Source organism: Nannospalax galili, unplaced genomic scaffold, assembly GCF_000622305.1.
Source record: "Nannospalax galili isolate Female #2095 unplaced genomic scaffold, S.galili_v1.0 scaffold186, whole genome shotgun sequence".
Lineage (NCBI taxonomy): Eukaryota > Metazoa > Chordata > Mammalia > Rodentia > Spalacidae > Nannospalax > Nannospalax galili.
The window spans coordinates 4,000,978-4,018,596 of NW_008358774.1; the positions used below are offsets into that span (position 1 = coordinate 4,000,978).

At 39.1% G+C, this 17,619-nt stretch overlaps 1 protein-coding gene across 1 annotated transcript; it reads left to right on the forward strand.

Moving 5' to 3' along the window:
* The first annotated feature begins 2,439 nt into the window (after positions 1-2,439).
* Il22ra2 (interleukin 22 receptor subunit alpha 2) lies at positions 2,440-16,886 on the forward strand. The gene is made up of 5 exons (XM_008822047.1): positions 2,440-2,500; positions 3,901-4,036; positions 6,597-6,775; positions 15,551-15,720; positions 16,737-16,886. The coding sequence occupies exons 1-5, from the start codon at positions 2,440-2,442 to the stop codon at positions 16,884-16,886; spliced, it is 696 nt and encodes a 231-aa protein (XP_008820269.1).
* Positions 16,887-17,619: the final 733 nt, after the last annotated feature.

Here is a 17,619-nt window from a genome sequence, read left to right on the forward strand (position 1 = left end):
ACGTTGGTTTTTCCAGAAGTTATATTACATATGAGATGGCTCATTTAATGGTGACAGGACTGGGTTAGTTTCTGAAATACAACATATCAAAAGCTCAGATCCTTGGGAGAATTCAGTTCTCAGATTTAGGTGTTTTTCCACTTGGGTGCTGAGAATTAAACCAACGGTCCTCCACATGCTAAGCAATTACTCTAACTGCAGCAAGAATTCAGTTCTTAAAAATGCTGTACTGTTACCCCACCACCTAATTTCCTCTTATTTAATCCACAAAGTCAGAAACCCCAGTTTCTGCTGCTAAACATGTAAAACCTTGAAATCCAGTATTTTCCTTCTCTTCTTAAACTGGAACTTGGAGCAATTTGACTGCTTCAAAATGAGACCTAGTGATGTTGAAGACACTGATCATTAAGAATTCAAATCCAAATTATCACCTAAGCAAGGTCAATGTAAAGTTTATAATTCATCAGGCAACATCAGCAAATAAGAAAGGTTGAAAGGTAGAAAGGCCGGAAGGCAAGGCACAGTACAGTCATGCAAAGGGAGCATAAGAGACGCTGTATAAGTGACTTTATAAACAACAGCAGCTTCACTTGGTAAAGATGAGAGTCTGATTCAGAAGTCTGACAAGCATGGAGGCGCTGACAAACCTGGTGTTATCTTCTCATGCCTTTCCAAACAGCTCTGGTTTCATAGAGTATGCACCACAGCTGTGCTCAAACTACTCTGGAATTGTTTATGTGAAATGACAGTACTTTTGACCACTGATGTCTGAGCAAAGTCCTAACAGGCTCTGTTTTGAGGCCCTTTGGTCAGGGATGACACTCTTCCTGCATGACCCCAGCAATACCCAAGGAAGGCCCAGGCATCTCAGGCACCCATGTGCCTAGAAGATTTACCCCACGTGCTGGGTAGTGGTGTTGGGATGGGGAAGGTGCACTTTTGAGAACAGCTTTGCATCTGTTCTTTCTTTGTGTGGGAGCTCATCCTTCCCCCTCTGAAGACACCTTCCTGTATATCAGCAGCACACACTGTCCTATGGTTCTTCTATGTTCTCCCTCAGCTTCCTACAGCTCCAGTCAAATTAATCTCTGTGGAGCATCCCCCATCAGAGAAGTCACTTTCCAGGTGCCTTTTGAAACTTTTTTCTTCCCATTTAAGACAGAGGAGACATGGATAGAAAGTCATAACCTGACCTTAGCTCAGCATTTTCTACAACCTTGATGGCTCTATATGTAAGTGTCTGGAAGTCAAAGGCAGTTCCTGTTTTATTTGCTTCTAGGAACAATGCCTGCTCTATGGTAAGACGGTGAATATTTGCCAAATGTGAACAAATGAATGAATTAATGAATTAATGAATGATACTGCTCAGCAGCCATCACCAATGCAGGAGCTGTTCTACTGAGAACTTGAATGAGTTTGTAAACAAGGAAAACAAAGTCAGAATACATTTCCTCTTTTTATTTATTTTTTTTTTTTTGGTCTTTTTGTCTTTTTGAGACAGGGTCTCCCTGTAGCCCCAAGCTGTCCTGGAACTCACTATGTAGACCAGGCTGGCCTTGAACTCACAGAGATCTGTCTGCCTCTGCCTCCCGAGTGCTGGGATTAAAGGCATGTGCCACCACACCTGGCACATTTCCTCCTTTGACTTCAAAAGTCTCTTTAAAAAAAATCTTTGACTTTCTTGAGCTTAAATGTATAATTTTTAGTCCCTATAAAAACGCGATGGGGCAGAATTTTTTGGTAAACAATATAGTGAACCATGAATGAAGGACAGATGACCCCTTCAGTTAGATTTCACAGGAGATATGAAAAAAGATTTAATACAGCTCAAACTGATTCTCCTTCACAGTCACCTACAAGCATCATTTGATTTGGCAGCTTCTGAAGTTTTTGTTGAGATGAATTCCTAGAAACTTGGAGTATAAATGGGAAACGAAGAGAAATTTATTGAGTGGGGCTCAAGGCCACCATGGAGAAGGAAAGACCAACAGTACAGCACAGAGCTCTGTGGGGAGCCAGCAGTGCCAGGAGCCTGAGGCATCAGAGAAGTTCATTGGGAATCTCCCCAAAAAAGAGAGGAAAAGAATCAGTGATTCCACATCTCTGGAGAACTGCCAAGGGCTGGGGCAGCTACAATTGCCAAGCATATTACTCTGAGGGCCCCCTGGCAGCCAGATTCACTCACCTTGCATAATCTCTATAATTATAATCTCTTTCATACAAACTCAACTTACCACACGGGTCTTTTTTTTTTTTTTTATTGTTTCTGAAGCTTTTAATGGTAAAATAAAGTACAAATTTAAGTTGCTTTAAGGAACATTTGCCATTGGTTAAGCCCATGAAGGGAGGTCCACTTGTGGATTCATATAGTTCCCTCTTCTCAGCTGTCTCCTCACTGAAGGGATCACTGGTTGTTAGACAGGCACACTTGCCCAAACCATGATGCCCAAACTTTGCTTCCTAGGCCTCCTCATCAAGTTCTTCTTGACCAGTGGAGGAGGTAAGTGCTTTGTTTTCTTTTAATTACCCAGCGTTGTCACCTGAGGCTTGTCAAGGCACGATTAGGAATGGTATCGATGCTTTTCTGGGCTTTGCAAAGTCACCAAATGGTCCCAGCAGACAGGTACCTAAATAAGTGTCTAGGACAGAGATAGCACCTTCTTGGGGGACAGGATCATATAAAACAATTCTCTCTCTCTCTCTCTCTCTCTCTGGTGATTATGAGTACAAGACGCTAAGCTAATCTGTCAGAACCTGGATTTCAACTCTATCATTTGCCATTTATTACTAGACAAACAGGCTTTGTATTTAACATTCTGTGTGAAAATTTCCTCATCGTGGAATAAAGATTGTAGGTCATTGTGAAGATTCAGTGAGTTAATGGATATAGGAAATGCTTAGAGCAGCACCTCACACACAATAGATAGCAAACAAATGGTGTCTACAAAGAAATCTTCAAGAGTATAGAATATTTTGTCACAACAACACAAGAGACAACAAGGCCACTGAAATCCCAAGTCAACAAATGGGACCTTTCACTTAACATGGCTTAAGTTAATGCCCACAACTATAGAGTCGATTTATGACTGTGCTTAAAAGTAACTTCAGCCTCTGACAGAAATCTGGGAACTAGAGTAGACTATGCCTCTGGTTCTTGGTAACAAGGGCTTACTTAGTAGGAGTTTAAGTGCTACCAAAATGACCCTGGGGTCTCTGCATCTTACCAGACCTGTAATCTTGGGCAAGATGTGCAACTTTGTTAACTCTGTTTCCACATCTTGAAAATGCAATCATAAAGATGTCGACCTTATTTGATGGTTTGGAGAACTAAATAGATTGAAAACAATGAGCACAGTGACTACTATGTGTTGAATATTCATATCTGTTCACTGTTCAATGAGTAATCCGGAAGCATAAGGAAGGAGGCCAAACGCACACTCCCACCGCGGATTATTTTGCCTCTCCCATTGGCTTCAGTCACCCAAGATTTTACTCTTGGATTTCTGTGGCAAGAGGCAGACTGTGGAGTCAGACAGCCTGGACACAAAATCAGGTTTAACATTTGCTTCTGGGCAGGTTCCTTTGAGTCTCTTAGACTCAGTCTTTAGCCCACAAGAGGAAATCTGTAGTGGTACCTTTCTCATGGAGGAGCTGGGAAATCCAGTGATTGAATGACAGTAAAAGCCCCTCAGTACCCGGTGCACCATGAGGTGTTATTTTGGACGGTGGGTAGCAGGGAGGGTGTTACAAAAATCAAAGAAGAATCCAAAGACAGAAGAGATAGAGGGCACTTGGAGCAACTACCTCGGGGAATCCTGATACCAGCATTGCATGAAAAACTTCCACCGACAACCAAGATTCTCTTAGAAATGTTCAACGTTGCCTTTCTTGTTATTGCAGAGACTCAGCCAACCCATGAATCGCTGAAACCCCAAAAGGTCCGATTTCAGTCCAGAAATTTCCACAATATTTTGCGCTGGCAGCCTGGGATCATGCTCGCTGGAAACAGCAGCATCTACTTTGTGCAGTATAAGATGTAAGTTACCTCAGTTGACAGAGAAAACCACAGGTAACAAGTTCTGGAATGCAACCGAGCGTTAGGATCTGCATTTTGTTGTTGTTGTTGCTTTGGAGGTTGTCTTGGAAGGATTGGTTTTTCAGATTTTTTATTTTTGAGGAGTTTCAGGAGGGTTGAGAAGAAGCAGAGGTAAGATAGAAGATTGTCTGGTAAGACCAAGGCAGGATGGTGGGTGAAGTCTTTAAGATGGACACGTCAGTCTTAGGGAGCTCAGTAAATTGACTTTTGGCTCCATGACTTTCCAGCACACAATGGCTTCTCAATATATGTCAAATGAATGTGGGAAGCTGCTTACTTAGCACAGAGCCAGCATTCAAATAAGGTGGAACTATTTTTAGGTGAAATAAACATGTGACAAACATGAAAGAACATAAACTGTATTTTAATCTGCAAATTCAGAGTGGGTTTGCTGTCTAGAAAGTTCTTTGTAAATATTAATCACTTCTGTAAGCATGTATACAAATTGGGACATACCACTACATATAAGATCTTAAACTAGTTTTGATGGACCATTGCTAAAACTCAGATGTATTTGACTTCATTCCTTTGTCAAGGCTTAGAAACTGTCACTCTTGATTAGAAACTGGCAAGTTTCCCACTCAGGCATTCCACAGAGTTTTAAAAATTCTTCCTTCCCTAAATAGTTTAGAAACTGACTGAGCAAGTGGCAGGAGCTAGCATAGTTTAGCTTTCATGATTTGTCATTAGACGTTCAGAAAATCAGATGCAGTTATGAGCCAAAGTAACTTTTACTCCCCAAATCCATCCATGTCTCTTTAGCTTAAGACAGATCCCAGATCAAATTTCTCTCTTAACCAATTTCACAGAGACTGTGCCCAGAAGTTTCCTGCTTTTTAATTGCTCCTACTTTTTTGTATGTATTTTGTTCAGTAATTGTAAAATTGATTAATCTTTACAATAAAATATTCTCCATTAGCAAACTAAATTTGTACATAGTTGGAGGTGCTTCTGGCTTATAGGAAGTAGAGGCTGGCACTCATTTTATACGGCCCCCTCAGGTAGTATAAATGGGTCCAAGTGGTCCTATTGGTGGACAAAGTAATAAGTGGATTAGGAGTTCTTCTAGAATTAGAATAAGAAGCTAATCAAGATTAAACTTGAAAGCCCCATGGAAGAACTTTAATTTGCAATTCTCTAAGAGAGTTCTCAAGTTTGTATAAATTTCAGACCTCAGAGTACCTGGAATTCCTGTCCTTACAGCATTTTTCAGTAGCACGATGCACATTTATAATTTTGAAAACTTTCATTTGGTTGCCATTTGATTGTGTCTAGTTCATGTGTGTCATATTTAAGATCTACGCATTTCGGGGGGCTGGAGAGATCCCTCAGCAGTTAAGAGTACTGTATGCTCTTGCAGAGGACCTGGGTTTGGTTCCCAGCACCCACATGGCTGCTAACAACCATCTGTAACTCCAGTTCCAAGATACCTGATTCCCTCTTCTGACATTGCAGGCATTGCACAACATAGGTGCATTCACCTACATGTAGGCAATACGCTCATACACATAAAATAAAAAAATAAATACAATATTTTCAAAAGAGCTGTGCATTTTAGATAGAATGCGTATGAGGTCTCATAGTAAAAGAGAAATCAGCCATAGCATCTGTGTTCTGCTGGCAAAGACAATATGTCATCAATAAACAATAATCAAAACTCACCAAATTGTGCTACATTTGTGCTGTTCATTTCCCTTTAATCTTGACATCATAAAGCTGCTGTTACTACATTAGACTTAAGAGTTGTAGGAAACATCAATATTGTTCATTATATGGCTAGAAAGTTCTTCAACCAGGGAAAACTTCCTCATCACCCTTTGACTCAACTCCCCTCCAAAATGTTATTAGAATTGAGCTGATTTGTGACTCATAAGAAAGGTATTAGTCGTCCCTTTGACTGTCACACCATCCCATGGGCTCAGGATGGATGGACCTGTCAGTCTTTTGCCTCACCAACTTTTTGCAATGTCCTCTCCCAGTCCTGAGCCCCAGAGTTATCTGTGGAGTCATCACTGCAACTTGAATTCAATTTTCAGTAGAGAGGTGAGCCATGTATGTCAGGAAGCATCTCCTGGGACGGTAAGTGGTAGCAACTTCTAAGAATCAGCCTTATGACTCAACAGCAAGCCGAAGAGCAGTGGAGAAAACAAAATACATAGAGTTGAAGCCCAGAAGTGATAAGGATGTGGAGGGTGAGTACTTAAAAATGGAAGCTGCTTCACACACCAGAAGAAACACATAGTTAAACAGCAAATAGTGAAGGGATTAAGACCCTTACGTTAGTGAGACAGAAGTTTTCAAAGTTGAATTTATTTTTCATCGAGTTAACACCTTGTTTAACAAGGAGGAACTTTTATATATTCTTAAAGATAATCATAAGCAGTACCAATAGCAGAGGTCAGTTTTCAGTCTACATAAAATTAATACTGTGGAAAAACGGAAGAATGCTTAGATAGAAAAAAAGAAATTTCTTCACTTATTTGTCTTTTCCCTCCTTCAGGTATGGACAGCCACAATGGAAAAATAAGCAGGAATGTTGGGGGACACCAGCACTCTATTGTGACCTTACCAATGAAACCTCAGACCTGCGGGAGCCTTACTACGGGAGGGTGAAAGCAGTATTGGCTAGAACCAACTCTGACTGGGTCATGACTCCACGCTTCACCCCATGGTGGGAAAGTGAGTTACACAGAGTTGCTCTGCTTTTCCCTTCCTGCCCTTGAACAATCTCTGGATGCTTGACCAGTCCTGTGCTATGCTGAGGCCGATACCCTCATTGCCCTTGATTGAATGCACAGACCACAGGAGGGACTAGCTTGTCTGACAACCCAGGAAATCAGATGCAGAGGCTCAGCCATAGCTCCAGTTTCACAACTCATATTACCTGAGTTGGGCTTCAAATTCTCCTGCATCTGACTGCAGAGCCTTCACTTTGACATGCTGCCAGGTTTTCTTTCTTTTCTTTCTTTCTTTCTTTCTTTCTTTCTTTCTTTCTTTCTTTCTTTCTTTCTTTCTTTTTTAAAAGTCATTTTAGATAGCAGAAAGAAGTCATTTTGTCTAATCCTTCCCCAAATAAAAGGGGTTAAATTCCTGAAAAGTCCCATGTTAGAAAACAATTCTGTTGAGGAAATTAAAACTTTTAGTTGCCTCCTCAAAAGGAGAAGCCAGGGACCAGGGATGTAGCTCAGTGATAGGGAGGCCAAGTCAGTACCCACTACTAGAAAGAAAAGGTGCTTGCTCTGATCTACTTCTGGATAGTGTTTATTCACCTTCTAGTTTGGATAAAATCGCAGACTATTATATAATAATCTAAGATGCAAATTATGAAGGTAACCATTGCCAAGAGACCTTATATAAAAATTAGAGGAAACAGAAAGAGAAAAAGGAAAAGGTTAATGTGTGTATAAAACTGCGTTATAGAACAAGAAAGAGAATGTATTTAGTGGAATTCTCATAGTTGTAAGCGATAAAGCTTACAATATACAACCTCTCGCTTGTATTGACTTGGTGTTCACTTTTCCTCCAGTCACTTCAGCTCTTCATTCATTGAGGAGTCCTTTTGGAATTTCTTGTGCTGTATCGACATAGTCTCACATTAATTTTATATTGGAATATAGATGTTGTAAGAGGTACCCTGGAGGATGATAAGCATCCTTATACTTCACTCATTTATAACAACTCTGTTTCCCCTTCATAATCAGAATAACCCTCCTACCCAGCACAATCTCATTTTCCCTTCATTGGTTAAATAATACAAGGAGCTCTAAATGGTCAGAAAGCATCCACAGCTTCCAGTTCTTTGAAATTATTTTTGTTCTAAGTCAGAAGAATTAAAGGTCAAGCTTACAGGAGACAAAGTTCACAAGTTATTCACTATATATAAAAGTAAGAGCTGCCCCTCTCTCTTCCACATGTGTGTGGTGCATACACATGAGTGTGCAGGCACATGCATCATGTGCATGCATGTGGGAGTCAGAGCATGACCCAACTGTTTTCCTCTATAGCTCTGTGTCTTATAACCTTGAGACAGGGTCTCTCACTAAACCAGAAGCTTGATTTTGGCGAGGCTGACAGGCCAGTGAACTCTCAGGATCTGCCTGATTCTGCCTTCCAATACTGGGGTTATAGGCAGGCACAGCCACACTCAGTTTTCTATGTGGGTGCTGGGTTTTGAACTCAGTTCCTCATTCTTGGAGAGCAAGTGGTCTTACCCACTGATCCATCTCCCGAGCCCCTCACTTCTACTTTTGAATCCTAGACCAATGAACACTATGAAAGAAATACTACCCTACATTGGTCACTTCATATACTACCTTACAAGATGTGGTCACTCAAACTGAGTTTCCAGTCATTTGTTTCACTTTCTTATACAACCAGAACTTTCTGAGTAATGCGATGTATGGTAAGGCAAAATATTCTTGTAAGCATGAGACCTTGCCTCATTTCAACAGTAATCATTTATGTGTCATAAGCAAGTATGGTGGGGTGCTATGCTTATCAACAAGGCATTCACTACATCTCTGGGTGTGTTATGATGGACGGGGAGAAATCTGCTGATAAAAGCACTAAAGTAGCAAGGAAAAACAGAAATGTCCATTCCAGTGTTCGTGCTCCCTCCCTGTTGGAAACAACAAAATCTTCTTGTAAACAGGTGACTGATGAAAACCCCTGAAGTAAGGCACCATGTGGGGGGCTCAACACCAATATTCTCTACTGGAATTTTGAATGTTTAGTGGTGTCCATTGAACCTTTGTCAGAAGTCCATGCCATTGAGTTTACACCCTTTGACTTACAATGGGGCTGTGGATAGACCCTTCATAAGCTGAATAACATTTACTACCCCTAACCTACCAAATGTCACAGCCTAACAACATGGTGCACAATAAAGTATCTGTGCTCCTTCATGATGACAAGGCTGGCAGAGCTCCTGCTCCTGTCACTGCCTACCATCTCCAGAGAGTAACTTATTATGTATCAGTATCACTAACCTGGAGGAAGACCAAATTCAACATTGGAAGTATGGTTTCTAGTAAATAAATATCTGCTCTTTCCTTAGCACAATTTTTTCAAGGTCTATCCATAGTGTAGGATGTATCCATATTTTGATCCTTTATATAACCAAATACTATCCCATTATATGGGCATATCACCTTTTATTTATTCATTCTTCAACTAATGAGCATTTGACTTGTTAACATTTTTGCTGTTATGAATAATGTGCTTAAAACATTCATGCACAATTTTTGTGTAGTGATATGTTTTTGTTTCTCTTAGGTTCTTACCTAGGGATGGAATGGCTGGGTCTCATGATAACACTGTATTTAGTCATTTGAGGAACTGGTGAACTGTTTTTCTCCATATTTTTACCCACACAAATTGTATGATTTGGGGTATTGTAACTATCCTAATGGGTATGAAATTGAAAATGAGGTGATTGATTTGTGTTTTTCTGGTAGTTAAAAATGTTGAGCATCTTATTCCATGTTTATTGGCCATTTATATATCTCCTTTGGGAATTCTCCCTTCAGACCTTTCATGCATTTTAAAAACATGATTATTTTTCTTCTCATTTTTGAAGCGAAGTGTTCATTATATATTCTGAATTTCAGTCCCTTATCAGATATATGATTTTCAAATGTTTTCTTTCATTCTGTGGGTCATCTTTTCACTATTTTCATAATGTTGTTTATAACAGAAAAGTTTTTAATACTATGAAATCCAATCTATGTTATTTCTTTTATTATTCATACTTTTGGTGTCCTACCTAAAAATGGCTTGCCAAATCTAAATCATGAAGATTTAGCCAGTATTTTATTCTGAGTTTTGGGGGCTTTTTTTTGTTTTTGTTTCTGTTTTGTTGTTTAAGTCATTCATTCATTTTGCGTTTGTTTTTACATATGGTGAGAAGTAAATATTCAGTATCGTTCTTTTTCATGTGGCTCTCCTGTTGTTCCAGCAGCATTTGTATTTCATTGATTCATCTATCTGTTGTGTTAGAACCCCCACTCTCTTGATCATTGATGCTTTGTAGTAAGTTTTGAAGTTGGGAAGTTGAGTCTGTCTCAGTTCTTTGTCAGCTTATTTTGGTTGTTGAGTCCCTTGCAATTCCATATCCGTTCAAACTGTTTTAAGACTGCTTTTCCATAGGTGCCTTTAACCTTGCAGTAGTGTGGACACCAAAATTTGTGCATTCTGGATCGTGATGCAGACAAAGGAAAATTGTGAGCTAGCAAATATATTTACAAAAGACAAAAGAACAGAAAAGTAGAAGGAAGGGGGAGGGGAATCAATCACAAGCTATATGCTTAAATTAGATCAAAAGAACAAGATTACATTCCTGAACATATGTTAGGACTCAGATCCCATCAAGGATGACCACCAGGGCTATTGTACCCCATCACATACAAACTTTTCAGACTATGAACCCTAATCAATCCAGAAACAATTGCTTCTCTCATATCCCAAAGCTTTCCCCTGTTTGCATAACCCTGCCCCCTCCTATTTACAGGTAGTGTAAGCAGTACTTTCTTTAAACAAAGTTTATCAAAATATTCTTAGTTCTAGGTACTACTACGCTATGTCTAGCAGATATTTTCCAACTGCTGCCAAACCTTGCTACTAGATTTGTGGGAACATGTCCCAAGACCTGATCTTTCCTCTGGTTCGCATCTATAATGGCTCTTATTTCAGAGTCCTCCCTAATCTCAACAGTTTTGAGGCCTATCTATTTACCTCTTCTAAGTGATGCCATGTCCAGTTAGATTTAAACAGACACGTTCAAAATGCTAGTTGCAATAGAGCTCAGGAAAAAGCCTATTTATTTATTTATTTATTTATTGTTTATTTCCAGCTCTTCAGTTAACACCAGAGAAGAACTATAATTGTAGCATCTAGCACATTATTTCTGGGGATAACTTGAAACTCAAGCCCCACTCAGTAAACAATTTTATAATTGAGGAAAAGGAGGTTACATGACTAAGCTGCTGTGTAACATTCATGGGGATTTATGGAGTAATTTATTACATGCCTAGAAATGGGGTCAAGTTCAAATATTCATCAAACAAAATCTGATCCCTTCTGACTCCTCAGGTAAGAACAGCCAAAGACTTAGGCTCAGATTAGAGGAGGTTTGGGCCATCCTCTTTAAATAAGGATGGTGTTGAGTTAACATGACTAGGTTTTCTCCTATATGACCACTCCCCATTGGCAGTGTTCTTTTAAAAATGCTTTGATAGGAGAGCTTTGTACATAGAAGAGTAGAAATCCAGTCTACAAAACAGTTAAGTTGAAGGATTCACACAGCAGTTGTGAAGAGCCCTGCCTACTTACCTGCCTCCTCACTTCCAGCTTAACCCTCCCCTCCCCCAGCTCCTGAGGTTGTGTAAGAATACTGTTGGAAAAACATGTTTCTAGAATCTGAGAACAGTATGTTCCTGCCATACCAGCTAATGAGCCACCTGTATGCATCAGCTCACCTGCAACCTCTTCTGAACTGTATGATGCTATAGTTCATTAAATTCTGATTCCTGGTATCTATCTAGAGAGAAAGCAAGGTTTAAAAAGAAACTCAGTAGCATCTGATGCTCTGTAAGATTTCAGTTATGTGATCCCAGAATTTTTTAAATTAAAAATATATGTGGACTTTTGCTGTAGGCTACAAGTCAGATGAAAATTTAAATTACCTCTTTGTTCATACAGCAATTATTTATGTTACTTACTATGTTTTTACTTGGTGCAGAGGAAACATGGCAAGTGCAACAGATGTAGAGAAGTCTTTTTCTTCCTAGAGTTTTCTGTTTAATAGGAAAGGCACACATTAATAAACAAACGCACATTCATAAAATGGTGCCTGTGATAGGTGGTATAACTGTAAAGTGCACAGTGCTATGAGATCCTAACCAAGGAGGGACCCAACCAAGAAGGTCAGGAAAGGTATCCCTGGGGAAAGGACACTTGAGCTGATTGCTAAAGACAAGTAGGTGTTAATCAGACAGAAGGTAAAGGATTGCATTCCAGGCAAAGGGACGAGCATTTTCAAAGGCTCTCTTACAAGAGGAAATAGAGCATATATTAGGGACTGAAAGACCGCTGCTGTGGTGAAGCAGGGCCTGCAGAAGGAGGGACTGGAAAGGCAGTCCAGTTACAAGAATTTTCTGCTAAGGAATTATGGTGTCTTCCAGAAAGAGAACTGTATCTTTAAAAAATTTTGAACGTATCCTAAAATGTAATTTTGAACAGAAAACTACATTATTAGACATGTCAGGAGACCACCTCATCAGACTTGTGCTTTATATAGATCATTTTGGCAGTATCCATGGAAATAGATGGAAAGAGAATGGACTGGATGCATGAAAGGGAAGTGGTAGATTACTGTAACATTACAGGAGACAGGCTTTGACTTGAATAAGATTATGAAAAAGGACTTTAGATAATGTATCATTAGAGGGACATGGTAACAGTCTGAATATACTGGTGAGAGAGAAGGACATGTCAAAGATGCCATCTAAGTTTCTTAAACAACTACATAAATCACTGAGGTGTTTTTGATGGGCTCTTATAGGAAAAGATCAGTTTTGCAGCATGCAGGGTAATCAAAAATATAATTTCAGTTTTATTATGCTGAATTTAAGATGTCTGGAACCATTCAAGGGAAATAGCTATTCATGTCCAAGACTAAAAGGTAAAGTCTCTTTCTGTTAAAGATACAGATCTGTGAGTCACTTGCATAGGCTGGAATAGGCATTGATAAGTTTGGTTAGGAAAAGAGTATATTGAGAGGCAGGTACTATTTAATAAGACTAGACATTTGAGGGTATTTCACCAAAAGATGTCTGAACAGGAAAAGTTTAGAAAATTTGCAACAACTAGCCCAAGAGGCAGGAGGATATCAGAGAACTATTCATGAATATTCATATATTCATGAGTGCCATGGGTAGAGAGTATTCCCAGGACAGACAGGGTCTGGGCTGGGGATCTAGCTTAGTAGAGCACTTGTCTAGCATGCACAAGTCCCTGAACTATCAAGAAGAAGAGGAGGAGGAGGAGGAGGAGGAGGTGGAGGAGGAGGAGTGGTCAGAGGCTGTATTACTTACTTTTCCCATTGTTGTGACCAGTTACCATTTTAAAATATTTTATTTATTTATTTATTTTTATTTTATTTATTTATTTGGTCTCCCTGTAGCCCCAGCTGTCCTGGAACTCACTATGTACACCAGGCTGGCCTTGAACTCACAGAGATCTCCCTGCCTCTATTTTTATGTATATGCGTATATTGCCTGCATGCATGTAAGTGCACCCATGTCATTCAATGCCCTCAGAGGTCAGAAAAGGGCATCGGATCCCCTGAAACTGGAGTGTCAGATGGTTGTTAGCCACCATGTAGGTGTTGGATTCAAACCCGGGTCCTCTGCAAGAGCAGCCACTGCAGCCAACGCTCTTAACCACTGAACCATCTCTCCAGCCCCTTTTAAGAAGCAACTTGGAGGAGGGATTTGCTTTGGGCTGTAGTTTGAATGCAGAGTCAAGGACAGCATGAGTTGCATGGGGGCAGGAGCATCTCAGAGCTGTAGCAGAAAGAACTTTCTCATATCTAGGCAGATCAGGAAGCAGAAAGAGATGAATGCTAACTCACCTTGGATTTACCCATTTTTATTCAGAATTCAGGGTGGTTCTTACCCTCTCTTTAGTCCTCTCTGGAACTGCCTTCATAGACACACCAGAAGCTGTGACTCATTGATGCCACAGGCATTAAGTTGATAATATAAACTAACCATCATAGTGACAAATGACTGCTTCAGGATTCCCTATGTATTATTCTTTTAAAAAATTATTTCAGCATTGTACTGTGAGTCCAAATTATCTTGAATTGGCCTTGAAACACAATTAGAATGCAGTGAGTGGGTCAAGATTGGCCCCTGCTTCCCAAAGCCTAGTACTGTAGATCATGAACCAGGACTCTCTGACACATCTGCAGCAGGGCCCTTTGGTATTTCTGGATGAATGCACTTTTTCACAAAAGGTTAATAACTGATATTTAAAATTAACCATAACATGGAACAATTAAATTCCAAGATAATGAATTGATGCATTCAAAGAACAGATTCTGGTTGCTGATCATTTTAAGAATAGTCTTCAGTAATGATTGCTTGGGCCACAAGGGACAAATAATATTTAGCTTAAATATAAATATTCTAATGAGGAAAATGCATAATTATTTAATATTGCCAAATGAAGTAAGTCTAAGCACAAAGTCACACAAAAGAGAGGGTGTTTGGGGTGTTAAACATGATAAGAATGTTAAAACATGTATTTTTATCTTGAAGAAATTAAACACAGCATAATGTCCTACAAAACTGAGCTCAGCTTCCTCACGTGCAAGTGAAGGCAGAGGTTTCCGGTCAGCAGAATTCAGAGCATGAAAAGCAGAAATAAGATTAAATCCCAACCCCTTGGAGGAGTGAAGCATAAACCAAGGGACATCCTTTCTCCTGCAGCAACAGATGAAAAACTCTAGATGGCTAAAAATTCAATTTACTGTTAGTTCCAAATTAAATAGGGTGGAAGGATGCGGATGAAAAATCCTCCTCTTCGAAGCACTTGGAAACTTGAAGAGAGAAACAGAGGGTAAACACAGTGAGCTGACAAAAGATATAATCATCAAAATAAAAATTACTTTATGGATGGAAGATCAGATCAGATATAACTGAAGAATAAATTAGCAAACTGACTGGAAGACAGGTAAAGCATTCAAAATGCTATACTGAAGAAAAAAGCTGTTAAAAAATAAAAAGCGGCTAAGACACATGGACAAACAGAATAAGAAATTTTATCAGATAGTGAATAAAAATTCCAGGAGGAAAAAAAAACCACTGAGAGATAGAGATATGCATCTGTGGGTGTGATATACATTATCTATCATCTATCTATGATAATTTTTAACATTATAAAAAATGTGAATCTATAAAGTGAAAATTACAATGAATACCAAACAAGAAAATCCACATCACAATATTTTACTGAATCTGGGGTCAATTCAAATAACTATGTTATGTTCTTTCTTTGTCAATAATGGGAACAAAATGCATGAACCAAAAGTTCTCTTTTGACCCCTCCAGTGCTTTCCATAATCTATGACATAATCCTGTTGAATTAATTTCATAGATTCAAACTTAATGGTTTCAAAGCTGCTTTAAAATTTTGCCTCTTTTAAGGACCTATCTACTATCTTCCTTGTTCTGAAATCTCCCTGTGCATAACTCTTCATTTTTAATTTCCTAATGAAATCACTGAAATGCTGAAATAGAAAGTAGCACATTAGTTGTTGCAAATAGAAAAAAATTATCTTGATAATGATTTTTGCCAAAATTCTGAATATAACAATGATTTGTCATGATGTGTTCGTGTGTGATGGTTCATTTTCAAATGCTTCATCAAAATTTCTTACTTTTTCTCCAGCACAAATAGATCCTCCAGCTGTGACTGTAACCAGAGTTAATGCATCTTTGCTGGTGGTTCTCCACGCTCCAGATTTGCCATATAGAGGCCAAAATGGAAGCAATGAATCTATGGAAAATTACTATGACTTAGTATACCGAGTTTTCAAAATTAACAAGTCGGTAGGAAAGGTAAGTTCGGATGAATAGATGTCAGTTTATTTATTCACATTTATTTAGCTAACATTTGGGTCATTTCATGTGTCCTGTCTTTCTGCTGTTATATGGCTCTCTTTTCCTGTCTTCTATTCTTTCATCTTCATCAACAGCAATAAATGCTTACATGCACTTGTGTGTGTGTGTGTGTGTGTAGACATGTGTGTAGTGTGTGTAGTATGTATGTACTCTTTCAGATGCTCAGCTTGCCTCCCCTTAGTCTTCTATGAATACCTAAAAATTAATATTAGTAATAGTTCATACCACCACGTGTTTGCCACTACTGTGTATTTTTATTAGTTTTATAGACCCTATTTATTTGAGTATCTTTTGGATCACAGCATTATTTATTCACCAATTTTTCTGTAGTAATTTGCTATTAGAAAATCCACCATGAGTGCCTTTACCTATGTTCAATGGTGAACAGTGTTCCTTTTTATGGTACCCATCTAAGACAGGGCTCATTGGTCAGAAGGGAGGAAAAACCCCATTCAAACTGGTTCAAAGGTAAAAGATGAAAAGGAGGGGGCGGGGAATTTACTAGGAGATAACAGGCCATCCCCTGGACAACCAGGAAACCATGTGCTGCCAGGTTTTGTAAGAACCAGAAAAAGGAAGTGGGAAGTATGATCTACAGGCTCCCTCTCCACATTCTCCCTGGGGCCACACATTGCACCTTCACAGTTGCCTCTGCAAGTCTAAGCCTTTCTCCTTACTGCAGAGCACAAATTCTTGAAAATGGGACCCTGGCCACTGCGGCAATCCATCCTTAGCCCTCAAGGAGAAGCCATATGGCACCTTCTTGGCCCCTGAGCCTGCTTTATCAGGTTATATAGTCCAGGGCTCTGGGGAAGAAGAATTTACCTGAGAAGGCGCCCTCTGCCCATCTACTACTATCATGACCACATGCAACTCACTGGTTTTAACAAAGATAAAGCACACCAGTGACTCACTGGAAAACATTTACTATCTGTTTTTCCCCCTGTGTATAGGAGCAGAAAGTATATGAAGGGGCTCAGAGAGTTGTTGAAACTGAAGTTCTGACACCTCGCTCCAGCTATTGTGTAGTGGCTGAAATATACCGTCCCATTTTAGACAAAAGAAGCCAGAGAAGTAAAGAGAAATGTGTGCAGATTCCATGAATTCGTCTGGAGAACGCAGCAATGCAGATAATCAAAAGTGCTTTGGGAAGGGGCTAGCTCATGCTGGAAGAATCTTACTGAAATGCCTTTTTATATTTTCTTAATGCGATATCTAACATTACTTTTCAAGGATTTCTTTATTTACCCTTACTTTATTTTTTAATATTTCACTTACAAACTAACTTTGGACAAATCCCTCGAAAATTAGAATTTAAAGAAGGTATAAAGAGCTCTATAAAACACAGAACTTTATTTCAAAATGAAGCATCCCTAAAAATTATCTTTTTTAGCCTAAAATAGCAAAATAAAAGAGCCAAGATATAATACACATTTAATAAAATGTTGAGATAACTTTTTAAAGTACCCTAGACAGGGAATCCTGAAGCAGTCATTTGTCACAACCTGTTGAACCAGTTGCCTTGCCAAATGGCAATTTAATATTTTTATGTGAATGAATATATTTCTGTACATTTCTATTTTATATGACTATACTTTTCATAATTTTATTTCTTATTATGAGATATTTGTGCTTAGTAAACCAAAAATGTTTTAAAACCGCTCATGAGCTTTGGATTAATCTCTACATTAATTATTTTTTCTTTTTCTTTTTTGTGATAGGGTCTCATTATGTAGCCCTACCTGTCCTGGAGCTCACTGTGTAGATCAGACTGGCCTCGAACTTACAGAGATCCACCCGCCTCTGCCTGAGTGCTGAGATTAAAGGCGAGCCACC

Coding starts and splice junctions, on each gene's coding strand:
- Il22ra2 (XM_008822047.1), top strand. CDS start 2,440: ATGATGCCCAAACTTTGCTTCCTAGGCCTCCTCATCAAGTTCTTCTTG. Junction 4,037..6,596: donor TACTTTGTGCAGTATAAGAT/GTAAGTTACCTC, acceptor TCCCTCCTTCAG/GTATGGACAGCCACAATGGA. Junction 15,721..16,736: donor TTAACAAGTCGGTAGGAAAG/GTAAGTTCGGAT, acceptor CCCTGTGTATAG/GAGCAGAAAGTATATGAAGG.